The 27827-nt window shown below is 53.2% G+C and overlaps 1 protein-coding gene across 3 annotated transcripts in view; it reads left to right on the top strand.

Annotated features, from left to right (window-relative positions):
- Window positions 1-25454, top strand: part of UBE3B (ubiquitin protein ligase E3B) — a 51580-nt gene extending 26126 nt beyond the window's left edge. The window contains exons 16-28 of one of the 3 annotated variants that reach the window (XM_035017187.1): window positions 394-512; window positions 1131-1245; window positions 1903-2002; window positions 6390-6509; window positions 10919-11095; window positions 11208-11318; window positions 13772-13909; window positions 14236-14301; window positions 15989-16047; window positions 18361-18543; window positions 19018-19129; window positions 22127-22219; window positions 23226-25454. In XM_035017187.1, the coding sequence (XP_034873078.1) occupies window positions 394-512; window positions 1131-1245; window positions 1903-2002; window positions 6390-6509; window positions 10919-11095; window positions 11208-11318; window positions 13772-13909; window positions 14236-14301; window positions 15989-16047; window positions 18361-18543; window positions 19018-19129; window positions 22127-22219; window positions 23226-23417 (1585 nt within the window). In that variant the 3' untranslated portion in view covers window positions 23418-25454. Of the gene's footprint in view, window positions 1-393; window positions 513-1130; window positions 1246-1902; window positions 2003-6389; window positions 6510-10918; window positions 11096-11207; window positions 11319-13771; window positions 13910-14235; window positions 14302-15988; window positions 16048-18360; window positions 18544-19017; window positions 19130-19266; window positions 19980-22126; window positions 22220-23225 lie in introns of those variants that run through there. The other 2 variants (XM_035017188.1, XM_035017189.1) reach the window with 2 other exon arrangements.
- The last annotated feature ends 2373 nt before the right edge of the window (window positions 25455-27827 follow it).

Here is a 27827-nt window from a genome sequence, read left to right as displayed (position 1 = left end):
AGGAATTAAGAAGGGTGTCACAGTCGGATCCTTACGAATAAGAAAAATATAAAGGGGAGCTTATTTTTTTCCTCTCTCAATTGTAGGTTTAAAATTTTTACTACGGACAATTGCAAATAAATAGAAAGTGGGGAGAATAGTAGAAGGAACCCCCACGTACCCATCCACAGTGGTCAGGATGCAGCCACCTCTGCTTTCCCTCCACCCCCACCGGCTCTCCCTTCCACGTTATCCCGAAGCAGATCCTACACATCCTATTGTGTTAGCTGTACATTTTATCTGAAAGATAAAGCTTATTTCTTGAGCTTATTTTTCTCTCATAAGAGGTAGAGATCTCCTATTTTCCCCCCTTTCCTCAGTGGGAAGTTGTGACTAATTTTCCATCTGATTTAGGATCCTTGACGACATTGAAGTTTATGAAGAACAGATTTCCTTCAAACTGGAAGAGCTGGTCACCATCTCCTCTTTCCTGAACTCCTTTGTGTTTAAGATGATCTGGGATGGACTCGTAGGTACGGTAAAGATGCCAGCTGTCATTTCAGCGATGCCACACAGGGAGGCCACGGTCTGTACCATCACCTGATTCTTAGCTTTATTGCCCATCACAGTGAATTGGAAAGGCACATTTATTCACGTAATTAGAAGTTTTACTTCTTTGCTCTCTGCATGGCCCCTTAAGGTAGCAGTGTGGTTATGGAGGTCTTAGATCTCCCTCCAGCATGTACATATACATGTGGAGGATTATTGATGCTGAGGATTTTGCCCTGCCTCTCCTTTTGCTTCTTTGAGTTGATTTCCATGACGTGTCAGGGCACACTTCAAATCAAAGTTCCCGTCCTGAAGTGCTTGCAAGTTCAGTACAAAGCTCCTTACGTTAAAAAGGTCTTTTGGATCACCTGCTAGTGGGAGGCAGCATGAGTGATTGTGTCTGGGGCACCCAGGTCCTGCAGACATTTAGAACGTACCCAGGGCGCCTTTTATTCTCTTGGTTCCGTGTGAAATCCCGAATGAGGGAGATGAGGGCCTTGGTGGGGCTTGGTGACAGACGGAGACAAGAAGCTGTCCTCCTGGCCCCCCGCCGACTCTGACCAGCTCCGTGCATACAGCTCCCCCGTTCATTTGCCCCACAGAGAACGCCAAGGGGGAGACTTTGGAGCTGTTCCAGTCCGTGCACGGGTGGCTGATGGTGCTGTATGAGCGGGACTGTCGGCGCCGCTTCGCCCCTGAGGACCACTGGCTGCGCAAGTGAGGAGCGGGGTAGGGAAGGGGTTTCGCAGAAGCCAGAGTCCCCTCCGTCACTCTCTGCACTCATGCTCTGGGGCCGGAGGGTGGTCATCCCTCCTGCATCCCCTGTCCTTCTAGGAGGACAGACGCCCAGCAGTTGCGTCTGTGAGGACGTGCGGATGCTGACGGTGATGAGAGAACATTATGGTGACAGCGCCAGGTCCCATTTAGCAAATGGGAAGCACGTTCTAGCTGAACTGAACAGCAGGTTACAAAGTTCAGCGGTGGTTTTTATCAGCAGAATGAACAGGACAAAAAGGACAGCTAGGTTTTTCAGGGGTGGCGTGGGGAAATCCTCTTGCAACAACTAAACGTAAGATGTCTGCAATTTTTTATCAATGACATGTCAACTCAGGTTGTGGCACTAGAGTGGGGTCTGGCAGGCACTTCGGTAAAGGGCCAGACAGTAAATATTTTAGGCTTTGCCGACCACACGGTCTGTTTTGCAAGTGCTCAACTGTGCCGTTGTAGCGTGAAAGCAGCCAGAGACCGTATGTAGTGACTGTGTTCCATGGAAACTGATTTACAGAAACGGCAGCAGGCTGTCGTTGGCCACCCCTGCACTAGAGAATGGTTTTCGTGTTGTAATAACCCCAAACCCATGCCTTTCTTCTGAAGGGATCTCAAACCTAGCGTGCTCTTCCAAGAACTGGACAAGGACAGGAAACGGGCCCAGCTGATCCTGCAGTACATCCCTCACGTCATTCCCCACAAAAACGTGAGTTGCTCTCGGAGCTGGGCTCCTGTGAATTTTTCTGTCCCACCACGTGGTACCTGACTTGCCCTCTTCACTGTAGCAGTTGGAGAGAAAGAACTGAGCTCATTCACTCAGCAGATGCGAACGGTGATTGGATCTCCCGCTTCGTCAGGTGTTAAGCCAAGTACAGAGACTGAAGACAGTGGGAACTGGCAGTTCTGGCAGGTGGGGTGCATGTTACAGGGATGGTTGCTGTGGGGGCCCAGACAAGCGGACCTGACCCAGCTGGGAATAGGGGGAAGTGAATCAAGAGAAGCTTCTAGAGGCAAAAGCGGACAGTGGTTAAAGGCCCGGGTGATTGAGAGTATGGTGCTCCTGAAGGGCTGGCCGTATGGTCTGGCTGTGGGGAAAATAAAGGGGAGCCAGGAAGCTGAGGAGGTTTGTAGGAGTTGGAGTCAGAAGGACCTTGCAAACCAAGGGCAGGAGTGTGGATTTCGGTTGGAGTCACTGAGTGTTTTCAGCTTCGGGGGCCCCTGGTCAGAGCTATGAGAGTTCCTTCTGGCCGTGGGATAGAGGCCTGGCTAGGGGCAGCGGTGTTAGAGGAGTGGAAAGACAATAGAATCATAAGAACGAAGACATTCAGAGGAGAAAGAGATGGATTTCAGGTGGTGGGCGTGTTTCTGGCTCGGGCTCCCGGGCGCTTTGGGGAGTCATTTCCTGGGGTAGGAGCACAGGCAAGAGCAGGTCTTGGATGTGCTGGTGAGGTCAGCTTTGAGCAGGCAACAGCTGAGGTGTCCACGACTCCTTGAGGCCATTGGACAACGGAGCTGGAGAGAGGCTCCGCATGTGGACAGTGCCCAAACCTGGCTGCATCCACGGCCATGGACAGGGTAGTCAGGGAGCCACATGGAGTAAGACGACGAGGGAGCTGTCCTTTACAGCGCCAGCATGAGGAGAGGACTAATCAGAGGAAGGAAACCAGCAATGTGGTGTCCCAGACTCCAGGGACTGGAGAGGCTCAGAAAGGGTCGGGTCCTGTGGTGAGAGTGTCCGGAAGTGAGGGTAGGCACCGCCCGCATCCCTGGTCTGTAGTGACGCTCCAGAAACGTCTGCTGGACACCGCAGCAATACGGGGCTCCTTCAGAGGGGGCTCCTACAGGTCTTCGTGTGCCTTTCTTTCCTTTCCTTCTTTTTTGACGAAAGACGTTCTTAAAAAAGAGCACAAGTCACATTTTTGTATATTGAACCTTATTTTTCAGAGATACTTACTCATTGCTGATACTGTTTTGACCTTGATGTTAATACTCGCAATTGTCATTCTTCTCCCTCAAGTAGCAATTCGCAGATGGATGTGGCTGTTTAAATTCTTGTTGCACTTGACAGCAGAGCCTCTCAGAAATGAAGGGATCTCATGGAGATGACTTAGTGAAACGTGCCCCCTAGCCCCACCCCCAGAGGGAGCCCTTCCGACCATATCCCTGACCTTGCCTCAGATAGAGCCAGACGTGCTGTTGCTCTACTCTGCCCAGTGATGGAACGTTCTTCCTCACCTGAAACTGAGTGATTGCTCTGTACCTTCGACCCTTTGGTCCTTGAACAGCCACAGACAGTGGAATCTCTAAATCTTCTGAGATGCGCAGATGACTCTCACACAGCACCTCGCCCTGGGCCTGCGTGCCTGCAAAGTCAGCCCTGGACTGTGGCGTTCCCATATTGCGTGGCCTGGGATCTCCGCTCCGTCTCTGCAGTTCACAGATGGCGTGCCCGGGTGGCCCTGGGTTGTCCACAGGATATTTTAAGCTTTTGAGAGGAGCACAATGAAATCTGTTGGCCACTCTGTGAAGTACCGGCTCAAGCTCATGATGTCAGCATTCCTCTTGAGGATGTCCTATTTGCTAAGCTGGGTTTTAAAGAAGTTTTTTTAATTTCAATGTACACGTATTTTTAAAATATAGCTACTAAGTCCTTAGCACACAAATATTTATTTTTTTTAAAGATTTTATTTATTCATTTGAGAGAGATAGAAAACACAAGCAGGGGGAGGAGGGGCAGAGAGGGAGAGGGAGAAGCAGGCTCCCTACTGAGCAGGGAGCCCAACACGGGGCTCGATCCCAGGCCCCGGAGATCATGACCTGAGCTGAAAGCAGATGCTTAACCGACTGAGCCGCCCAGGTGACGATGCACACAAATACTTATTAAGTGGTTGAGGACCCTAGCCACCTTGTAAATGGCGCTGTATTTCTTTTGACCTAGGAGTGCCATGAAAGTCCTTCCTGAGCCTTTAGGGGTGCTGAGAACAAGAAGCCTGGGAACCTCTAAGATTAGTTGGCATGACCTGGGGGCTCTAATCTAATCCTTGCTGTGTTTTTCTTCGGGGAATTTTGCTGAAGATTGCCATCAAGGCTTTTGTTACTTGGTTCACGAAGTCTCTCTTTCCTGTCTCTTGGGGACTCTTCCTGGCCCCTGTCCTGATCCCGTGATGGCCCCGGCAGGTCCAGGAGGGCATCTGCGGCTCAGTGTGTCGGAGTGGTGAGGGCTCTGTTCCGTGCTGACGTGTCGTGTGCTGCCCTCGCCCTGACGCGTCTTGCCGGCAGGCACAGGTGATAGGGTCTCTGTAGTCCTGCCTGCTCTCTTGCGTCTGTCACTACCACGTCGGCTCTAAACGCCAAAACTCTCCCTGTTTTTGACCTCACTCAAGTGGCTGGCTCACAACACTGTTCTTGCTTCCCTTAATGTTTTTAAAGGCCTCCACTCTGCCTGGTTCACACAGCACTTCATTCTCTGTGCTGTCTTACGTAGCTTGTACTAATCTATGTGCGACTGGGACTTGAGGCCTTTCTCTCTTCTTTGGGCCTGGAATGCCTGGCACCCTGTGAGGTGGGCAGGGGCTGTGTGGTGTGGTGGTCTGTGTGTGGGTCCTGGGTTTGAATCTGGCCCCTCTGTCCACCAGCTGTGGGACCTTAGGTGAGTCACTTTCTTCATCTGCACGGTGGAGACACGGGTCCTTTCCCAGATGTCTCCTGTGGTCGCTGAGGCCTCTCAGCCCCTTGAGCGCTGCTTACAGTTGCCCCAATCCGTCTTCCACACCCCGTGGAAATCAGGGCTTCATCCTGGGATTCCTGGGAGGCGGGCATTCCCTCAGCCTCCTCTGCACTTCCACTTCTGTGTATGAGGTCTCTGCCCCATACTGGATCCACCCAGATGGGAAGCTCTTCTTCTGCCTTGTGTGCAGGTGATCGTGCTAAAGATCTGAGGTCAGAGGAAGCCGTTGTGCCCCACAGCCCACACAAATGAAAGACCTGTTCTGGAAGTCGGCAATCCCCCCGCACAGATGGGATAGACGACGGTGCCCTTCACCCCCATCACGGCCGCCCTCCCTGATGCTCAGTCTGTTCTTCCCCTCCATGTTGTCATAGAACCCCCAGAGCTTCTGGTACTACTCAGAGCACTTCAGTCCTTGTTTCTAGATTTGCCGACCAGCCACATTAAGCTGCCCCGCTGAGAAGTAGCCCCTCTGCCAAATACATTCCTCCTCGGGAGGCCATTGGCAATTGCTTTTCCTGTTACAGCCGTATTTACTTCGTAGCCTCAATTAAATGATCAAATGTGAATGCACTAGCCTCCCCTGTATATAGTTAACCCTTTTTACCATTGTTATTGTTCTGACTGTCCTTGTTTGTATTTAACAAAGCTTTTGGCTTCGGTGGGGCTTCTCATTTTTGCTAAAAAAAACAGCAGTGGTTGGATTTAGGTCTTCATTCAGCTGACATCTGAGTGCTTGTACAGCAGTGATGCTCAAAGCCAGGATGGGGCAGAGGGCCGTGCTCTCCTAAAAGGGGCTTATCAGAATCTTGACCATGCGGCGGGGAGAAGAGGGTTCCTCTCTAACAGTAATTGAGGAATGTTACTTGGCAGGGGGTGGGGGGCGGGGGTTGGGCTATGGTGTGCTTGAGGGCACAGAGGACGCAGATAAAATTTCTGACCATGAAAAAAATTATCTTTGAAATATTTCTGTTTTGTAACTCATACCATTGATTTCCTTTAAAGCAGGCTCAGCTATATAAGGCAGCCTCTGTAACCTGTCCTGACGCCAGGTCTTTATAGTGGTTTATCAACTGAATGAGAACCATTTTCTCCCAGACCATTGTAAAGTGCATTCTGGCTACAGCCAGACCGCTCTTTCTGGGACCTTTCTTCCTTGGCATGTATTCGGCTATAATTTCTAATTCCCCAGATTGTGTTGGGGAATGTCCACTCTTCTCCCAAGACACTTCTAACCTGCAGCTCGTATCAGAGTGTCCTATTCTGTTTGCCTCTCATATGACTTTTTTCACTAATCTTGTACACTGTGTCTCCGGGAATCATCGGTTCTTGACCCAGTTTCTGGTCTCACCTTTGCTCATTTCAGAGAGTTCTCCTGTTTCGAAACATGGTCACCAAGGAGAAGGAGAAACTGGGGCTCGTGGAGACCAGCTCGGCCTCTCCCCACGTCACTCATATCACTATCCGACGGTCCCGGATGCTGGAGGTGAGAAGCCCATCAAAAAGAGGTGTACTCTGTGAAATGCTGGAGTTTTAGTGGATGATCCGTTACCTCCAACCATTCTTGTCAGTCCTTGATCTAATAGCACTGAAATCAAGGCTCGGGGATGGAATGGGGCTGTTGGTCCCATCATGTGCTCTGGAGAGCTGCTCGATTAAACATGACCTCAGTGCTGGGGACCCACAGTGTGGTATTTCCCTGCCTTTTCCCCACCAGGGCCCCAGGGCTGGAACATCGAACACTTGGTGCTCTTTGCAGTGAGGACAAGGGGTGCTACGTGCAGACATTCCCGTGTCTGGGCAAACTCCCTTTGCCCTGGGAGACACTTTGCCCAGACTCCCAACTGTGAATGTGCAGGCTGGAGTGTAGGTAGTAAGTTGACTGAGCCATACTGGGGGGTGCATTTACCACAGAGCTAGGGGTTCTTCGTAGACAGGAGCTTAGGAGAAACAGTGGCCCACCTCAGCCAAGCCCAGTCTCCAGCGTGACTACTGTGTGGCAGCTTCATGTGAACAAGAGATAGATGCCTGTTCTCAGAACACTTTACCTCTGTATGTCCGAAAATTGTAATAACTTAATGTTTTTGTCAGGACATGATGCTGATGACAATCCGCTGGAACGTCGATATAGTAAATGTACATGCCTATGAGGTCACTGTGTGCCGTACCCCTCAGGGTTGTGCAGTGCGGAGCCTTCCCAAATGTGCTGAGCCTGCCAAAGGTCAAACTGGTGACTGAACCCCAAGTCCACATTCCCAGGAGAGGCTGGACTTGATACAGTTGCCCGGGCTTGCCCTTCAGACCTTCTCTCTGGCTCCAGCCACAGCCCCTGGCAAATTAGCACGTTCTGCGGTGTAGGGCAGTTGTGGGATCCCGGCAGGGCACATGGCCACATAGCCAGCCACCAGCAAATGGCACTGGCAGCAGCCCTTCCTCCCCACCCCCTCCCCCACATTTTCATTTCTCCCCTTTGGGGCATTCCTGCTCCTTCCTGGAGAGCTGCTTTTAGTTCCCCTGAACACTGGCGATTGACACGGGTCTGCTGGGGAGAGGCAGCGTGTGTTAGCCAGATGATGCTTTTGACATTCTTAAAAGTAGAAGAAGCTTAAGTGCCTACAGGGACCCTCCCTGGTCACGGGAATGGGTCAAGCTGGCTGAGTATGTCCGCACAGGAGCATCTTGTTTGCACGCGAAACAGGAGGCGTATTCTTCACTTCCGCGGCTCCCTCCTGCTCTTCTTAAAACACAGCCCTCAGCATAGATAACTACGTGAGAAAAAGAGCCCCTCTCTTGAGTGGGCAGATGACACCTGACATGCAGCCTCAGGGTTGGCGAGCAGTAGAGAGGGTTGGCACCTCCTCTTCATCCCACCTGACAACTTCTGTGTGCGAATTCAGGCTCCGTTATGCTCTGGGGTTTTTTTGTTTTTTAAAGCTTTTACTCATTTATTTGAGACAGACAGAACCCAAGCGGGGAGGGAGCATCAGAGGGGGAGGGAGAAGCAGACTCCCCACTGAGCAAGGAGCCCGACATGGGATTCAATCCCAGGACCCCTGGGATCATGACCTGAGCCGAAGGCAGACACTTAACCAACTGAGCCACCCAGGCGCCCTCCTCTGGGCTTTTAAGAGCAGGCCAAGGGGCTTTTATGTTGTGAATGACTGGGGTTTTGTGAAGTGTCTGGAAGGTTAGATGACCCAGCGAATCCACCCTGTGGGCCACCAGTCTGCAGGCTTTGCTTTGACTCAGAGAGGAAAAAGCCCAGTTGTGTTTGGAAACACCCTTCTCCAGCACTTTCCTTATCAGATCTGGATGCTCCTCCCTTGTCACTTACGGTCCCCAGTCCCTCTCAGATTTGCCGGCACCAACAGGAAGGCTGTGGTGGTAGAGACTGGTACGTGTCCTGAGAGTGACGGAGTCCCCAGCTCCCTCCTCAAGTGTCATTGCTTGTGGGAGACTCACCGCATGTCCCGGTTACCCCAGGCCTGCTATCTCAAACACAGCCCTCAGGGTGTCACAGGAGGGGTGTCTGTCTTAGGTTCTTGGCCAAGTCCACTTTTCTTCTTCTATTCCATTAGAGTCTATCTTGTCATGAAACAGATTACTGTTGTTCCTATTGAACTAGGAGGAGGAGAGGGTCACATACTCAGTTACCCTAGTTCTCATTACCTGCTAGTTTGGTTGCGAGAGGAGAGCCCAGTGGCATTTGCTTGATTTGGACACAAGGGGGCATCAAAAAGCTGATATTAGACACGCCTATGCTCTTCTGGCCTTTTATTCAGTCTCCTTTTCTGTGGTTTTATTGAAGATGGCGCTTCAGTATTCCCCTTGCAGGTGTTAGTTTGAAGTCTTGCAAGAAGGCTTCTCCTCACAGAGGGTAAACTGGGCCAGGACCCTAGCATCTCAGGACCGGGAGGAACAGTAAGACATCCTCTGCCCAGCCCTGTCCCCTCGGTCAAAGGTGGAACTGAGGCCAGAGAAGTTAAGATTCACAGTCACGTTTACTCGGGTCTCAATGGGACAGCTGGGCTCTCATCCCCAGGTCAGAGTCCTCTGCCTATGCTGTTTGAGATGCAGTGGGGAAGAGGGATACCCTCCTCCCGCTCACCTTCCAGAAGGAAGGACACCAATCCAGTTCTTGTGTAGTGACGCTCGTGCCCAGAGGGCGCAGCAGGCAGTTTGTCAGAGGAAGCAGCTGGCAAATTCCTCTCTCCAGCTCTTCAAAGAAAAGGCCAACATGGGGCTGATAAAGAAAAAGCGAGATTCAACTCCAGCGAACATTCCTTAAGCACCTGCCATGTGTGCGGCCACATGCTAAGTGCTTGCACGTAACACCATCTCATTTAATCTGCGTGATCCTGGCACCCCTACCAATGCGAAGTCAGCTTAGGAAGGCATCATTTCAGAGCAGAATGGAGGAAGTCCTGCAAGCAAGCAAGAACATGCTGGAATTCTCCACCCATCCCGGACTCCGTGCCAAGATAATTACCATAAATGTAGGCAGAATGGTTTGACCATTCTGCTGCAGCTGCGTGCTGACTTCCTGTGTTCCGCTGCTTTTCCTCTCACTTGGTGGTTCTCAAACTTCCACTTCTCAGGTGCTTCTCAGGACTGCACACCCAAAGCCTCTGCCTTCCACAGATGGTTATTATTGGCTCTCAAACTTGGGAGTTTAACCCCAGAATAAGATCAGGAGCCACCAGGGGACAGTCATTTGCATCACGAGGGAAATATGATCAGCAGGAAGAACCCCAAAGCAGTTCTTACCAGTCTGGCCCCTGTGCTTTGTGACAAGGGCTGTCACTGGCAGGTAGGTGGCTGCCGTGGACATGGTCTGTCTCGTGTTAGTGGAACGTCTGACGGCCCCATGGCTGTGACTGGGAGGGAGATCCGCAGGGTGGCCTCAGTAGGATATTGCAGTTGATTTGCAGCTTACACGACAGTATCTAAAGAGCTCGATTGCACCCCCAAGATGGAGTATGTCCTGTTGGACCAGGAGACTGCTCCCTGGCTGCTGTCTTGTTCAGCACTGCTTCTGGCAGTCACTCCTCGAGAACAAAACCCTGAGCAGCTTGCTGATGCCAGGAACACAGAACCAGGAGCCTAAACACCTCAACAGATTAGAATCGAGAGGCGGACTAAACAATATAATCGAATACGAGAACTCTAAAGTCGCATCCTCGAGTTCTGCATGGGGGTTGCTGGATGGCTGCCAGCCAGGGGGTGTGCTGGGCTTCTCCCTGCTGCCCCTGCCTTGTGTGGGCCCAGCATCACTCCTGCACCCTTGTCTCTGCCATCTCTGCTCTGCCACCAACAAAGATCTTTCTGAGAAAGCCAGTCATGTCTCTCCCTGCCTGGACTCTTCTGTGGCTCCCTGCTGCCCTTCAGGGTGGACCCTAAATTCCTTAGCCTAACACTCACCCAGGCCTTTCATGATCTGGGGAAAGAGACCGGGAGTTGAGGCGTGGGGGTATTTTTATTTTTATCTCATAGGGTCTGAGTTTGACTGATTTTTACCATGAGCTAAATAAGCTAGTCTTTGCATTAAAATAGGGTGGGATCTTGTCCCCGTTACTTCCGTCCTTTGTCTGACGGCCAAGAGCTTGTTGCAGCTCATCTTGCCGGGTTTCCCCATCTCCGTGCTCTGCATCATCTCGAGGGCAGCCTCCCCTTGCCACAGAGCAGGGGGGTCCCGTCCCCAAGATGAGTTTTCCTTTTAACCGGCTCATTTAAAAACGGGTGAGAACTGCCCATCCCCACACCCACGTCTTGACTTGCGTGTTCAGTAGTTACGCCAGGAAGGCTTCACACAGGGGAGCCAGAACCCTGGAGCGGCAGCCGTGAGTTAGGCAGAGGGCCCCCCCTCCTGATGGGCTGCCATTCTGCCCTTGGCAGGACGGCTACGAGCAGCTCCGGCAGCTCTCCCAGCACGCCATGAAGGGCGTGATCCGCGTCAAGTTCGTCAACGACCTCGGGGTGGACGAGGCAGGCATTGACCAGGACGGCGTCTTCAAGGAGTTCTTGGAGGAGATCATCAAGAGGGTGTTCGACCCGGCACTCAATTTGTTCAAGGTATTTAAGGGGAGTGGGAGCGGGGCTGATGGCAGCCACATTCTCTGACGAGTGAGAAGCAAAGGGCCGAGCACATAGGCTCCCTGCCTCTCTCCATTCTTCTCCCTTGCAGACAACCAGCGGGGACGAGAGGCTCTACCCCTCGCCCACGTCCTACATTCACGAGAACTACCTGCAGCTCTTCGAGTTTGTGGGCAAGATGCTGGGGAAGGCCGTGTACGAGGTAGGCACATGCAGGAGCGGCGCACCCCGGGGGAAACAAGATGCTAGAAGCCCTGGGGACTTGGTGCGCAGTGTCATGGCGGGGCCCAGCCACATAAAGGCGCTGTCATTAGGATGGAGCCCGGGAAAGAGGACAGGACCCACGATTACTGGACAGAAATCCGGGGTGCTTTCCACGGGGTATGTCATTTCACCCTCCCGCCAGTCCTGGAGCCAGGCTGCTGCTGCCCCGTTTACCTGCCGGTGACAGGACCGAGGCTTTGAGAGGTCACTGGTCCAGGCTCTCAGCGCTAGTTAAGCGGTAGAACCCGAATTCAAACCCAGGCTGGCGTGGTCCCGTTGTAGGAGGGCAGCATTTTGTGGGGCATGTTAGTTGTTACAGCTGCCTCCTTAAATCTTTTGTAATTGGAGTGAGTGCTTCAGAGCAAGCCGCAGGCGTCTCAGTGTTGCGTGTGAGCCAGAACAGGACCGCAGGACAGCGCCCCCAGCTGCTGGTGGAGACTGGCCGTCCCTGGCCAGCGTATGACTGCGAGCATGTCGCGTTTATTTCTGTAGGCCCTCGTTCTGGTCGGAGGGAGTAGGGGTGATAAAAGCTACGTGATGGGGTTGCTGTAGATAGTAAATGAGCGAAGACAGGGAAGACCCCCTCCTGTGGTGCCCGGCTCGTCGGTCTCGTGGGGTCAGGGCGGCATGAACTTGTGCAGGCCCCTGGTGAGGCCCACATAGCTCCCGATCCCTGTCCACTGCGAGCCGGGCTGGCAGAACTCCCTCCAGGGGGCATTGGCCCCCACCCTGAGGGTCCCGCTCCCCAGGCAGGAAGGAAAGCTGCAGCGGGAGCTTGTGGCCTTCACAGTGGGCTCCAGGAGTGCCTGAGCAGCACTCACCTCTCACCCGTCACAAACCCTAGGGAAGGCAGTGTGCCCTCCGAAGGCAGGGCTGGTAGCTGGGGCCAGTGGAGTAAGGGAGGGAGGGAGAGAGGCCATGTGCGGGCGAGCATACTCATTTTCTCTGTGTTCATGGCCTCAGTCCCTAGCCAGGGTGCGGTCAGATGCCCCCTCTGCATCCCTGCCCAGGCTCCCTCAGGCTGCCTCCTGCCCTAGACTGGGTGGGGGTCCTGGGCTCCTTTTCTGTGTTTGTTTCCACATCTGCAAATGGAGACCATTTCTCAGCTGATTCCCATTTAGAAAAGAAATCCCGGGCACCTGGGTGGCTCAGTTGGTTGAGCGACTGCCTTCGGCTCAGGTCATGATCTTGGAGTCCCGGGATCGAGTCCCGCATCGGGCTCCCTGCTCGGCAGGGAGTCTGCTCCTCCTTCTGACCCTCCCCCCTCTCATGTGCTCTCTCTCTCTCTCATTCTCTCTCTCAAATAAATAAATAAAATCTTTAAAAAAAAAAAAAAATCCCATGAGGATGTACCTGGCTACATGCCACATTTCTCTCTCAAACATGTAGCTGTGATATGCCCAGAAGAATTGGGCCAGCCGAGAAGCATGACTTCGTGGCTTCTGTGAATGTGCTCCCCCGTTCCCTGGACCCAGCGTCTGTCTCCTCCTTCTCCAGCAGTAACAGCGCAGAGAGAAATTAGGACATGCTGGGCCCCGTGTGAGGAGCAGCGTGTATTAACTCACGTAACCCTCGCAGTCCTCTGAGACGGGCCATCATCGAGTCTGAGCCCCTGTCCCTTCTGAATCTCTCTGACCTGCACACTTCTCTCCAGCTAGAACAATCTGTCTGTTCTCCGCAGTGTTCTGCAACAGTTTTCGTGCTGCAGCCCTCCCTGCCTCCTGTCCTCCTCCGTCCGTTCCCCACGCCAAGTACAAACCTGACACTTCTCTGCCTAGAGCCCCCCTGGGGCTCCCTGCTGCCCTCCACAGAGAGTTCAGACTCCAGGAAGCTCAGGAAGCCTCCCCTGATCTGGCCCTGATCCCTCGCCTCTCCTCCTTCAAACACTGTGCTGTGGCCAGAGAGCTCTGTGTCCCCCCCCGGGGCGTGCCTGTGGGCCTCGTACGAGAGCCCTTGTGCTCCTCAGGTCTAGCCTAGATAGGTCTCTCTCCTGGAGCCTTCCCCTGCCCTGTCTCCAAGTGAGAGCTGATGCTTTGCGTTCCTCTCCACCCTGCTCATTTAAACCTGAAAACTGGGAGGCTCTGCTGGTCCCCATTTACAGAGGGGGAGAGCCGACATCCCGCAGCCAGGCGGCAGTGCGGCTGGGACTGGACCCCTGAGCTGTGCAGCTCCAAAGCCTGTGCCCTTAACTGCTGCGCTGTGATGTCCCCCGGAGGCGCTGAATGGTGTGCAGGTGGCGGGAGGTGCTGGTCTCCACCTCAAAAGTTTACGAAGCACCTCGAGATGTCCTTGACACCCTCGGAGCCCCTCTGCGGCCCGAGCCACCCCAACAAGGTCCCTGAGGTGGGATCCTGCATGGCAGACAGTGAACTTCTGTCTCTCCTCTCGCAGGGAATTGTGGTGGACGTGCCCTTCGCGTCCTTCTTCCTGAGCCAGCTGCTTGGGCACCACCACAGTATCTTCTACAGCTCTGTGGACGAACTTCCTTCGCTGGACTCAGAGTTCTATAAAAACCTCACTTCCATTAAGGTCAGTGCGGCATGGCGGAGGGCATCGCTGCAGGCTGGTGCAAACTCAGTGAAGTGAAGGCCTCGGGGTTCTCGTGTGGTGGGAGGCGATTTCCTGCTCTGGGGCCAGGGCTGCTCTGTAGCCACCATGGGCCCCCACGTCCCCTTCTGGCCACTCCTACCTCCTTCCTCACGGTGATGAGTGGCCTTTCCCTTTGCTTCAGGCTGGGTGGCAGTCATAGTGGTCCTGCCCATGCAGCATCGTGTGTGTGGTGGGGGGGAGTGTTAAAGCTTTCAAGGATATGGCCCGCCTGGGTCCCAACACTTGCCCTTTCTCTGTTGCATTAGCGCTACGACGGGGACATCTCCGACCTGGGCCTGACTCTGTCCTACGACGAGGACGTCATGGGTCAGGTAGGTCGGCCTCTATGGCTGAGCGATTCTTTGCCGCCCTCCACTGGCTTCCTGGGACCTGCCCTGCTCTTGGTGTTTTCCCCAGGAGAAGGTTCACAAACAGAGGCTGGCTGTCCTCTGGTGTCTGGTTCCCTTGCCCATCCCCCTACTCCCGCCTCGCCAGCCAGGGGGGCGTTCCCCCTTCCGTTCCCAGTTGACCTGGCCTTTGCCTGCTTGGCCCTCGGAGAGCTCCCCACAAAGACCCTGCTCTGCTTAGATCGCACTTAGGGTCCTTCCTGATGGAAGCTCTAATTCCCCATTTGTAACATTGCTTTTTGTTGCCATGGTGAGGATTAGCTGTCACACACGGAGGCGTGTGACTTGCAGAGGGGAAGAAGCCACCCGAGAAGTGCCTCGAACAGAATCCAGGCCTTGCTCTTGCTCATCATGGAGAGCGGAGCAGGAGGAAAGGACAGTGGACACTGTGGCAGCAGAGAAGTCTCCTGCCAGAGCTTGCCTTTTGGCTTTCCCCCGAAGTGCCCTCTGCGCCCTCCAGTGCTGTCCTAGCAGACACCTGTGTGAGCCTCCATGCGCCCGTGTTCTGAGGGCTGCGGGAGAAACCGGACCTAGAGCTTCCTCATGCAGAGCTGGCTTCTTGGAGCCGAGCCTGCGTCGCCTCCGAAAGGTCACTCGTCTCCCCAAGCCCCGCTTCTCTTCTCTCACAAAAGTACCTCTCGTGAGTGTGAGTCCTGGCTGGGAGCAGTGTGACGCCATGAGCTCCTGTAGGGAGCCCCGAGCACACAGGTGTGTGAGCGCTCTGAGGAGCCTGTGAGGGAGGAACCTCCGCCTTCCCACAGAGCGGTTCTCCGAGGCTCTCCAAGTAGTAGCGTGCGGACGGGGCGCTCCCTGGAGCCCTTTCCAGGAAACACCAGGCCGGGGGCTTGCCAAAGACCCTTCCAGCTTCAGAGTCCTCCCGTTGCCCCAAGGTGTTGGCAACGGTGGGACTAGAGGCCACGATCGCTCCTTTCTTCATCATCAGAGACCCAGGATATTCTATTAGTAGAATTTCTGCTAAAATTAGCTTTAAAAGTATGCATTCTTTGATTTTTAGGTGACCCCCAGAAATGCCTGAAGTTGAGGAAAATACTCGATTCTGTGGTCTTCAAATCTTTAAGCAGATTTGAGCCTTCCTCAGAATTTTCTCTTTTGACAATAAAAATGATGCAAACTGGTAACCACAGATTCTGCTATAAGATGAGCACAGAACGTGAAAAAGCCAGTTACAGGACCAGCTCCAGGAAAGCACCACTGTTAATGTGTCATGTGTTTTCAGACTTTTCTCCCGGGGCACCTGTATCACTTTTTTTTTTTTTCCAGAAATGGTACCATACCATTCCAGGGTACGGCTGTACCAACATTTATTTAACTATGCTCATAATGCAAACATGGTCCCCTCTGTGATATCTTTAAGCCTTAGTACAAATGTCTGCGTGAGGTTCGGATGAGAAGAAACCTTCCACATTGATTGTGCAGGGTCTGCTTGTTGATATTTAAGCCCTGGCTTCTTGTGAAAATGATTATTCCCAAACACGTCCCATCTTCATTCTGTCATCATTACGGACGTTGGCGTCAGGCCCTTTCATCTTCAGGAAGCCCTGTTTCCCTGTTAGAATTCTCTCAAGTAATTGCTCCCCATCTTCTCCCCCAGCTTGTTTGCCATGAACTGATTCCTGGAGGGAAGACCATTCCTGTTACGAATGAAAATAAGTGAGTATAGCAATTAGATTTTTAAGGTCAGCACTTGAAAAGACTTCATTCTGGCTCTCTGGTCTTACTTTGAGAATTTATTAAGATAGATTGAAGTAGAAAGAGGCCATAAATATCATAATGGAATTTACTCGTTACAGTTCATAGGCCAAAACTGTATTAAATTCGATTTGCAAAATAAGAATTGACAACTTATTTTTGGCAGTAGCCCATCTAAGGGCAGAGGCACCCAGGCCGCAGTGTTCCTAGGCATTTAATGACGGCTCGAGATGCAGACAAATGGGTTCTGAGCCACTTGGGCACGTAGTCCTGAACCCAGAGGGCACGGAGGTGGAAGGACACCTTGGAGGGGCAGATCATTTTGGAATGATAGCATGTGGCAGTTGCATAAAATGCTGTTCTTGAGAAGACACAGTGATGAATTCAAATGCCACAGACAGGTTCTTAGACGTGGGGGGACTCGGAGGCCCGGCAGCTATTGTCACAGATAACAGGCTTTTAGAAATCTATCATAAATGTCAACCTCTTTGGTCCCTAGAAGCAAAACTCCTTAATGCACTATCTCCACCGCACTATTCTCACCTAATTAAAACAGTAGAACCTAGCATGAGGAGTAGATATTGGCCCTTTTGTCAAACTATCAATCTTCTGCCGCCAGGCTCAGCTGAGCATCTGAACTGTTAATCTGAGCATCACTCCCCCAGTGACAAGTGAGAGCTCAGTCCCACCTGGTGAGTCATTTGGCTCAGATGCACGTTGCAGCCCGAGCATCCTGCCCCTCTCGGGTCAGGTGGTTGGGGCAGTCTGCATGCTTGCGGAGCTTTGATTTAGACTGTCAGTGTGGTCAGAAGAACGGGCCTGATTCTCCTCGGGATTGAAAGACACCAGTTTTGACTCCTGGCCACAGGGCATTAGTTGGACAACTGAGAAGAGAGCCAGGAGCTCAGGTGGGGAGGCGCTGCCGGGAGCTGTCAGCAGGGACGCGTCCTGTCGCTCCCTGCCGTGTGCCTATAACCATCCCTTCAGAGGGCTTCTGTGAGCTCATGCGTGTAACATACCTTGCGGGATATCTGGCTCAAAGGGGGGGGCCTCAGTAAAGGAGAGCAGTGAACGTCCCCAATGTCAGCTGTGTGACATGTCCCATAGAGCCCGCCACCCCCGGATCGGCCGTGTTTTGCTGGGCGTGGCACGGGGGTGATGGTGGGAGCGGCATGGATCACAGCCAGAGGCAGCGGGCCGATGCAGCCTGTGCTGGAGTGAGACTCCTGTCCTGCCTGGACCTGTGTGAAAGCCACTTCATAAACTTACACGTTCTCAGCAAAAAAGCTCAGCATAAGGGCAAGGGGATTCGGTTCGACAGATGGTCTTAAAAGGCCTGGAAACGCCAATTCCGCCCTCCTTAGGGTCTTGTACTTTCTGTTAAATGGGAAAGTCCTCCAAAGTCCCCCTCCCTCTTTTGGTAAAATGGGACAATATCAGCAACCTGCTTCAAAGCGTGTATGAAAGGGGTATCGATAATGGAAAAAGTCATATTTAAGTATCTCAATGTGCAAGTCTGCTGCTGGATAATTTTTTTAAATAAGCATATTTTCAGGGTCAGAAACTCAGATCTGAGCACTGTGGGGTAAAATTTTTATTTGGACTATGCTAATTTGGGATTTGGGGAGTTGTACCTGGGCTGGGCTCAGGTTCTTTGCTAAGAAATCAGCCATGCTAGCAAGCCTGGATTTAACCTGCTGGAAAGGTTTGCGTTGTATTACAGTCGTAGATGAGGTCATCGTGCTCAGTAAAGCAGGCCCAGAAGACCATCTGCTCGGAACTGTTGTTAGTGCTCTGACTTCCCCTTTGAACCTAAGTGTAAGCTAGCTGCATTTGGTCACAGCTTTCTGCAGGCTTACTTTTCATGGCTTCGAGTCTTGGCCCAGATTAGCAAGGCTTTGCTGGAGGTTTCCTCATGAAGCCATTTTTTCTCCCGTTTTAAAGCTTACTGGAGGACAGAATTCTCTCTTAATTGGATGAAATTAAATAAAAGTCCAAAAAGCTGTACTTTTTGTGCTGAGAAAGGGCCCTCTCCTTATCTGGGTTTGGGGGAGGAGTGAACACATACACAGTGGCACCCAGCGTGCCATTCAGGAAGGTTAGCATTACCATCGTCGTCATCGTCGTCATCCTCGCCGTCATTCTGGTGAAACGCCCTGGTACCACTGGTGTTTTCGTTAAGTGGTCCAGAAATGGCTGGACTCATCTTTCAGCCCACTGGTAACAGCCCAGCCTGGCCTCCTAATTCCCACTGTTTTCTCCTGTTGGCAACAGGATTAGCTACATCCATTTGATGGCACATTTTCGGATGCACACCCAAATAAAAAACCAGACAGCTGCCCTCATTAGCGGATTCCGCTCCATTATCAAGCCCGAGTGGACCCGGATGTTCTCAACCCCTGAGCTACAGCGTCTCATCTCCGGTGACAATGCTGAGATTGATCTGGAAGATTTAAAGTAAGGAGCGAAGGTGGGGAGGGGGGTGAAATCTTCAGCCTCCTGGAAAGCAAGCTGCCCCCTTGCTGGGCTCCTGTTTCAGAAGCCCACTTCCAAGTGCTCTCCTCCCTGATCACTGGGTGAATTGCTCTGAAATAAAAGATCCCCCACTTGTCTGCCTAGAGACTAAGAAGTGGAAGTAGAGTTTAAGCAGGTGTCGAGGACTGTGGGGCTCTCCAGAGTTCTGGGAAGTGGCAGTGCAGGATCTCCTGTTAGCTCCTGTTCGGGAGTCTCAGGGCCCGCTCTTGAGCTCCCTACCCCCTTAGCTTCCAGGGACATGGGTTACGAAGGCGTGAACTTCCGCCTTTAAGAGAGGTCAGGAGGCACCCAGGCCTGCCGGAGTTGGCTGTGCCACTTGGCTAAGTTCCGTCCCTGCCTGTGTCTGTGAGCACCCATTGGAATGTGTGGCTGAGCCCGTCGTCTGCATTTTTTCAGGAAGCACACGGTATACTACGGTGGCTTTCATGGAAGTCACAGGGTCATCATCTGGCTCTGGGACATTCTGGCCTCTGACTTCACACCCGACGAGAGAGCCATGTTTCTGAAGGTATTTTATACGTTACCTAGATGTGCATTCATAGATATTCTCATAAACCTAGAGGTCACTTGCTGTAATAATTTATACTGGGGAAAAAGTAAAATTATCAAGAGGACCTCCTATGATCAGCATATCCTCTCCCGTAGGCCGCCTCCATGGTAGGTCAGGCAGTAACCAGACAGGCCCGGGGTGAGGCTGAGTCACGTGGGCCCAGGAGCTGCTGCGGACCCCTCTGCAGAGACAGGCTTGCGTGGGCTTGAGCTCGTTGGGCTCAGCACTCCGTCTTCCCCTTCGCTGGTGCTGGCCTTGCTCACATCTCATTTCTTCCTTCCTTATAGAAGCAAATGGTGTTTATTACCTTAAAATACAGACAAGCAAATTTTTTTTAAGTTTTTTTTTTTCTTTTTTAAGTAATTTCTACACCCAACGTGGGGCTCAAACTTATGACCCCAAGATCAATAGTCACATACTCCACCGACTGAGCCAGCCAGGCGTCCCCAGACACGCAAACTTTTGAACGATCTCCATTCCTACTCTCCAGGGACTGCCTCTGTGTACCTTTTTCTCAGCAGTGTGAAACATGCAGCACCACACATACAGTGTCCCCATAAAACACACGTGATTGAGTAGGCTGATAGCAGTGTGTATTTCTGCAAACAGGGTAGCTGACATTAACCAGTTCCCTTATACCGGTGTCTTTAAAGTTGGAAACGTTCAAAACATTCCCTCCGATGACACCATGTTGTTTCCTGTTACTGACGTCGGCAAAGCCTTTTATAGGACCCTGGATGACATACACACTTGTCTGTGTATTTGTTACATGCTTGTGTATTTTTATAAAGATGGAATCCTCACTTTGCCACCCGCTCTGCTGTTTGATATTTTATCCTGAACACTTTGCCATATTCTGGGGGTAGATTTAAGTACCTTGAAATATTTTCCTTTGGACATTTGGGTTTCTAGAATGGTTTCCAGTGACCTTGGTGGTTGAGGCAACATGAACAGTATCACCACTAGTTGAAACGGCAGCGGGTTTTCTTTCTCCTTGGTTTGTCATTCTGAGGAGAGTTCATTCCCATCAAGGAGGCCACCACTCCTAGATGCAGAAATGCCCGGGTCATCCCTACAGGTTACAAAGGGCTTGGGGTAGGCAGGTAGACATAATTCCAGAAATTCTTAAGAGAATCAATTCTGATTTTCCAGCAGCACCTCTTATAGGCCAAACACTCCCTGACGGCCTATAAAACCGCTCCCCTGCCTCTCCTGGAAAGAGGAGAGAGCCCATGTCTCCTAACTGTGTGCAGTCTGTCCCACACAGCGGGTGTGTTTGTGTCTCTGGATAGCCGGTCTCCAGACCTGCAGTTCCTGCAGACAGGCCCCCGAGTCGGGTGGAAGACACAGCCCTCGTATGGAGTGCACCTGACTGTGCTTGCTTTAGCTGTAACACGAGCAGATGGCAGCTTCCTGTGCCCTCTGCCCCTCGGCCTCCCGTCCCAGGGGGATGAAAGCACCGCCCCCTCCACAGAGCAGCCCCGGCTTGCGGCACACAGTAGGTCTGAGCGGCCTGAGTTGGGACAGGCACAGGCTCTTCTGGGTCTGTCTCCTCATCCTTAAAACAGAGCGAATCACACAGCTTCCGAGGAGTGATGAGGTGCGGCCGGGTCCCAGAGCGCTCAGCACAGCGCTCGGCCCTGCTTTCTTAGTAGGAGCTGCTGCTGTGCTTCGGCTGGTGGAAAATAAGCCATACTGGATAGCAACATCGATACTGGGTGTACAAACGGTTTTTGAAACCTGCCACACAAAAACTCTTTGGATGCCATTTAGAACAGTTTCATTGGTAACATTTATTATATTAAGACCCAAACACTCAGCTTGCTGAAGCACAGCTGGGTGCTGTAAGTCGCAGGCCCGTACATCCCCTGGAGAAGGGAGAGCCTTTGTAGCTGATGTTCAGTTCTTTTTATTTATTTATTTATTTATTTATTTGAGAGAGAGAATGAGAGAGAGCACGAGAGGGAGGAGGGTCAGATGAAGAAGCAGACTCCCTGCCGAGCAGGGAGCCCGATGCGGGACTCGATCCCGGGACTCCAGGATCATGACCTGAGCCGAAGGCAGTCGCCCAACCGACTGAGCCACCCAGGCGCCCCGAATGATGTTCAGTTCTAAAAAGCGAATGGTTTCTTCAGACTTCCCTCTGCAGGTTTATCACTTGGATTTCTAAGTCAGTCCGATTCCTCTGTGCAGACACAAGCTAGCACATATGATGAAATAACCCAGGTGCTGCCATCTGGGAGAGGCAAGGAATCCCAGGAGTGTAGCAAGGGAGCATGGGTGGCTGCCCGTGGGCCCCATTCTGGGTGTCCGGCGCATTGGTGTGCCCCTCAGCCTTGCTGGCGCCGGATGCCTGATTGTTGTCTGCATGCTGAGGGCAGATTCATCTGTCAGGGAGGGGCCCCCAGGAGCCGAGCTCACTCTGTGAGACTGCTCTGTGACACAGCAGTCCAGGGTGCTTGGGGGAACGCACCTGCACACCTCCCCCTGGCTGGCTAGGAAGCCGAGCAGGAAGCCAGGTGCCAGGGGTGTGGGGCCCTCTCTCCTGTGCCACGTGTTGGGGGCACCACCGTCTCCCTCTGCCCAGTGGTCCCATGCATGGCGTCTCTCGAAGCAAGGGCCCGCGTGCCAGTCCCACTGAGATTGGTCCCGTGGGGGGTAGTTTGTGTTGTTCCTGAACTCTTCAGCTGCACATTCTCCACCAGCCCCTGGGCTGGCACACACAAATGACTGGTCACATCCGCTGGTGTGGCTTTCGTGTGTTTTAACCTTCAAGAACAACACCCTTGAGACATGAGACGTATACAAGTTCTTGGGCCGAATGCATGGTCTGTGGTCACCCTCCTGTCATACCATGACTGGAGAAAGCAAAAAACGTGCAGCTCGCCTGCCAGGGGCCTGTTGCTGAGGGAGCAAGAGCCCCAGTCTGGCCCCTCGACCTGCCTTGTGTTGCAGTTTGTGACCAGCTGCTCCAGGCCCCCGCTCCTGGGATTCGCCTACCTCAAGCCTCCCTTCTCCATCCGCTGTGTCGAAGTGTCAGATGATCAGGTACCACTGCTGGGGGAAGAGTCAGCTGCTCTTGGTGGTGGTTTGCTGTGCCCACTGGGTAGAACCTTCACCCGGTCTGTGTCCGCGGGGCAGGCAGCGCAGCTCCTGGGAGCCAGGTGCGAAGGTTCCACAGCCCTCCAGCCAGGAGAGCAGTCGGGCCCCCAGAGGATGCCCTTGGACTCGGGCTGCTCTGGGGCCTCAGCTCTCTCGGAGGTCCCTTTCTCTTTACTCCCTCAGGAAAGAGTACCTGGGGGTGGTTTTAGTAGCTGGTGGCCTGGCCGGGGCTCCAGGTCTGAGAGGCAGTGTGGGAAGGGGCTTAGGACACCGGCTTAGGAATGGGGCAGGCGAGGGCTTGTGTGCTGGCCCTTCACGTCCTGCAGGCCGCTTCATTTCCTCTTCTGTAAGGGGGAACAGATGCCTCCGGGGTTATGCTCCGTGGAAGGAGTGCTCCAGTGGTAGCCATTGTTCGGTGTCTCAGCCCCTCTCCCCTGCCTGCAAAAACCCAGCGACCTCTGAGCATAGCTGCCTCTCCGGATGCTGCAGTCTGGCCTCCGCGTCCCTCATGTGACACTAGACAACCCTCAGTCCCCTTACTTAAGGAAGGTTGCCCCACATTACAGTCTGCCATGGGCCACGCGCTGGTGGGAGGAAATGGGAGGCTGCATTTAGACATGTTTTTGTACCTGAAGTATGTTTACAGTAGTCTGGCTCTTTGAAAATTGGTTGAGCAATAACTGGCAGTTAACCCGAAGGCCCCCTTTCTGAGTGCTTACCTAACACAGGGGTCCCCCGTGGAGCACTGGGCTGCCGGGGCTGCTGCTGTGTGCTCAGCAGTCGGGGCCGGGGGCCTCCGTTCGGGGGCGGCCTCGGGCAGCAGTGCGCTCTCACCGGCCGTTCTGCTCGGCCCCGAGGCCAGCCAGGTCCCCTCCTGCGTCGCCCGCCCTGGCACCCGCCGAGTCTCCCTCGCCAGGTGCCTCCCAACCAGGGCTGTGGTGTGTGCTTGCAGGACACCGGGGACACCCTGGGCAGCGTGCTTCGGGGCTTCTTCACCATCCGCAAGCGGGAGCCGGGCGGCCGTCTGCCCACCTCCTCCACCTGCTTCAACCTGCTCAAGCTGCCTAACTACAGCAAGAAGAGCGTCCTCCGGGAGAAGCTGCGCTACGCCGTCAGCATGAACACGGGCTTCGAGCTCTCCTAGCTCCCCGCTCCCGCCACCTGCCCTGGCCGACTCCTGGGCTGCCAGGGGCCTTCAGCTCCAGGGGGCGGGGTCACCCTGGGAGTGGGTGACCAACAAGCCAGGTGACCTCTCACTCTTTATAGCCATGAGACTCCCCTGTGGCCTCAACTACTTGGGACGCACATGACGACTCCGTAGCATTCTCCAGGTGACACTGATGGGAAGGGTGTTGAGAATAAACCTCCAGGTTCCGCCCGCGCTGATCCTTTTCTCCTACTTTCCGGGGTCTGAAGCCCAGGCCTGTGATCACAGAGGGCCTTCTCCTTTTGATAGTTTGGTTTTTTGGTGAGTCTTTTTTTTCCTTAACCTTGTGAGTGAGCTGTGCATGAACAAGTCCCAGGAACTCCAAGGGTCCAGAGCGGTTTTCACGATATGGTCCCGAGTGCACAAAGCCTACTACGGGTGAGACGCTCTCCTTCTGTTTCTGAAAACTCTCTTCTCAGGTAAGGCCTTGCCAAGCCTCTATGCACTCGACAAAGTCTCTGCCTCCGTCCCGTCCACACGCGGCCTCTCTGCAGACAGTCAGGCCCACCTGCTCCCCAGGGAAGCAGAGGTGCCTGCCGGGAAGGCTGCAGAGCCCAGGACTTTCGGGCACTGCCCCCACCTCGAAACCACGCATTCCATGCGGCGGCCGTGCCCCACCCCCAGGCTCGCCTCAGATGCTCTGAGTCCTCAGGCCAAGCTGCCAGGAGGCCCCCACTGGCTTGATCCTGTCTCGTGCATTCACATTGGCATCCTGGCTTAGGGAGAAAAAATACCTGTTGGCCCTTAAGAGCAGCTCCGTTTCCAGAGGGCGCTGGCTGTTCCCCAAGGCCTGCTGATTAGGGGGTAGCTGCCTTCCCTCTGCTTGTTTGCCCTGCTTTTGTCTAGTAAGGAACAAACACTAGCCGAGTTTCCCAGCCTGTTGGGGCGGTGGCCTCCCCCCATTGATGGTAAAATCCCAAGAAACTTGGTCTTGCCGCTCATTTTTCCTCAGCACGGGGAACCGGGAGCCCTTCGCACTGATGGACGCTCAGAGGGCTGAGAGAACTCTGGGTTGGGTTTTTTGGTTTTTGGTTTTTTTACTTCGTTTTCTCTTCCAACCCATTGTGCTCCTCTGCCCTCATTCTTGCCCCTTATCATAAGAACTTTATTCTAGATCCAGGGAATTGAGACAAAGGCCATGTCCATGGTCTGTGTTGACAGCCATCCACCCTCGCCCCCCTCGTCAAGCTCCTTATGCATCCTCACCACCAAGATTGAAGCCAGGAGTGCCTGGTCCCTCCTCTGCTCTGTGGAGCTCGCTGGGGGCTTGCAGCTTTCTTCAAAGCAGCAAAGCACCTTCTGGCAAAAACCTTCATGTTGGCGGCAAAGCGGGCAAGATCTATCTCCATGGCCTCCCTCAAAGGGTTGCGGCTGGGTGCCATGTCCTGCCCGGGCCCAAGCCTGGCTCCCTTAGAGCCCCTGGGCTTCTGGAAAATAGAGTTTGTGTTTTACTTTGATGGAAAGATGGCAAGGAATTTAAAGGCAGGAATTTGTTGTTATTATTATTTAAGATTTGTTAGTAACCTCTGATTCTGTGGATTTGCCACTTTAAATACTCGACTCCTTTGAAGACCTCCTCAGAACGCACGTGTACGCGGAGCAGGTTTGTACGTTTATGCTGGGGCCCAAAGGACGATCAGCCTGCACAGAGACGTTTGATTCCATCTTGACTTGGATTACCCGAGAATCCGCCAGCGGGGGGCTGGGGAGAGAGTGGTTTCTGAGCACCGACGCCAACTTTATCTGTTCTTTTGACGAGGAGGGGTGGTTTGTAATTTCATTTAAATTGTTCTCTTCAACAGCTGGAGATACCACACTGTCAAAAACACTGCATCTGTACTTTTATGGCTCGTGTTCATTGACACCTCGATGGCTCTTGATGGCTCTAAAAAGTTGAGGGGGGTTGGTTTCATAGATAACCTAGGGATTAAAACGTGATCAGAGGCTTTATTAAATTTATACTTCAGCACATGATGTCTGTGTTCTGCTTTTTATCTGAAGAAGGAGCGACTTAGGACCACATGCCTGGGGAGCTCACGAGGGGGCGCCTGGAGCTTAAAGGGCACATAGGCTCCCGCAGTGGAAAGACGATTCAGAGGAAAATACAACAGACACTCAAGTCTTAGCGGCGAAGCAGAGTTAGTAGCGGTTGACAATGTTCTATTTGCTTCCAGTTCTGTTTTGAGAGGTAGTACATTTCACATAAAGCTCAGGTCACCTCCAGCACCACCCAGGCCGTTGTCCCTCTCACCCGCTTTTCCAGAGGCAGCCATCACTCCAGATGACGTGTTTTATACAGTAACGGATACAACAGATGTGTGTTCATTGAAAACCATCCACATAACTCTCACAAACATATGAAGGCAAATTTTACAGCTACAACGGGGTCTATGCGGTTTTGCTCCCTGAGGATTGTACTTGCAGGACACACAACCCTGTGTCATTCTGTTCAGCCCACATTTACGCTTTCAGCCCACATTTACGCTCAGCAGAAAACCCATCTCAAACCGGCCCGTTTTTCCAGCTCCAGCTTAGGTGGCTTTTGCCCTCATCTGCGGTGGCTGTGGCCTCCTGGGAGCTCTCGCTGCCGCCTCCAGCCTGGAGCCCCCAGAGGGTCAGAGCAGGAGGCTGGCCCATTGAAATCCAGGGACTCAGAAAAGAAGTCCTGAAAGCCTGACGGCCCTTTTATAATAGAATGCCTGGGCACCCAAGAGGAGTTTGTGTGTGCTGGGTTTTCTCACACGGAGCATTCGTACCGGCAAAGGAAAAGAACCAACTTCCCCAGATACGCCGGCAGCGTGTGAGACACTCCCACCTAAAAATCCAAAGCCTCGTTCTGTGACATTTTGGCCTTGCCAAGTTACCACGGCAAAGAGAAAGTTCTTACGACTAGGAAAAACAAGTGGGTTTTTTAAAAATTTATTTAAATGAAGACAATTTTAGTACACAGTCAGAACTTGCAAGTGCCTAAGAATATTGAGGTGGAACACAGTTTGAGAAACACTCCACCGTGTTTGGGACTGCAGCAAAGCCATCTGCCGGTCTTTGTCCTGTTGACTTAGCAGAGGTCGCGCTGCTAAAAGTGTGTGGCAGGCTTATGGACAGACCAGTTATCTCTCTAAGGTTGGTTCATCTGGAGATCCAGGCCTCCCTTAGGCCTCAGACCTCCTTCCTGGAAACTTCGTAGGTCGATGAGCCGCTGAAGAACTGAACTGTGGTTCATTCGGTGCACTTTTTCAAGAAGCCGAGCGAGGGCTCAGGACCACAGAGACGCATGTGAACCCTCCCTTCCTGGTTGGGGGCCGGGATCGGCCTGTGCCTCCTGAGAATCTCGGTGCCCACTTCAGGGGCACGGGGATTACATGGAGCAGCATGTGACCTGCGCCCCCCTCAGTTCCTGGCACCCAGTCGGCATCCGACGTTAGTCCTCTTCCTACACTTGCTCACCCTGCACTAGAAGAAAACGGAGCTGCCCGTGGCCTGTCCATCAGGCCCTAGCCCAACTTCTGGTAGCTTCTGCAGCCACCGACAGTCACAGCAGGGCGGTGAGAAATCGGCCGCGGTCTCCCAGGGAACTTCTGCAGAATGGCGGGAAGGCCCGCTCCCTCCTCCACGCTGCCTGCGGGCAATGGGCCGAGGCGTTCCCGGCTGGCGTGGCCTCCAGCCACCTCACTCAGACACACTCACGCTCCCGGACGCCAGGCGGTCTTCAGGGTCAAGATGAAGTCGCTTGCTCATTATAATCATCATGAGAGCTAACATTTTTTACAAGCCCGGCTTGCATCGCCACTGACTCTGGAGCCTGAGCCCTTGGGGCTCTGAGGGCACTGGACAGAGCAGGTTTGGAGCCTCGGGAACTGGGTTCGCGTCCCAGCTCTGCCGCTCACTGCAAGGCCCGGGACAAGGCCCCTGGCGTCTCTGGGCCGTACTTCCCACCATGCAATGACCTTCCCACCTGTGCCAGGCCCTCTGAGGACAGTCGGTGATTTGCGGTCGGTGTAACTGTCACCATTATTTTATTCCAGAGACCTAACTGACGTTCTCTCTGGAATTATCTTTGTGTTTCAGACTCCTTGCAAGGAGGCCTCCAGAGGTGTTAGCAGGACATCCCGAGGGGCTTCTTCTGGACTTCACCCTCAGCGCCGGGTTTTTGGCTCCTTTACCTGAGCCCTCACCATGTCCTGAGCTTCCACCACACACTTTGGCCCAGCCTCTCCCCCAGCCTGGGACCAGCAGCCACAGTCCCCTCACGGTTTTCCCAGCCCGTGGCAGTTAGGTGGCCTCTGAGCCATAGGGAGACTCAGAGACTTGGGTAGACCAGGATGGGATCTGTGTCATTTTCCAGAC

Source organism: Mirounga leonina, unplaced genomic scaffold, assembly GCF_011800145.1.
Source record: "Mirounga leonina isolate KUSES-001 unplaced genomic scaffold, KU_Mleo_1.0 Mir_171, whole genome shotgun sequence".
NCBI classification, from domain to species: Eukaryota; Metazoa; Chordata; class Mammalia; order Carnivora; family Phocidae; genus Mirounga; species Mirounga leonina.
Note: the sequence above shows the minus strand (reverse complement) of the source record. Positions and strands in the feature narration are given on the sequence as shown.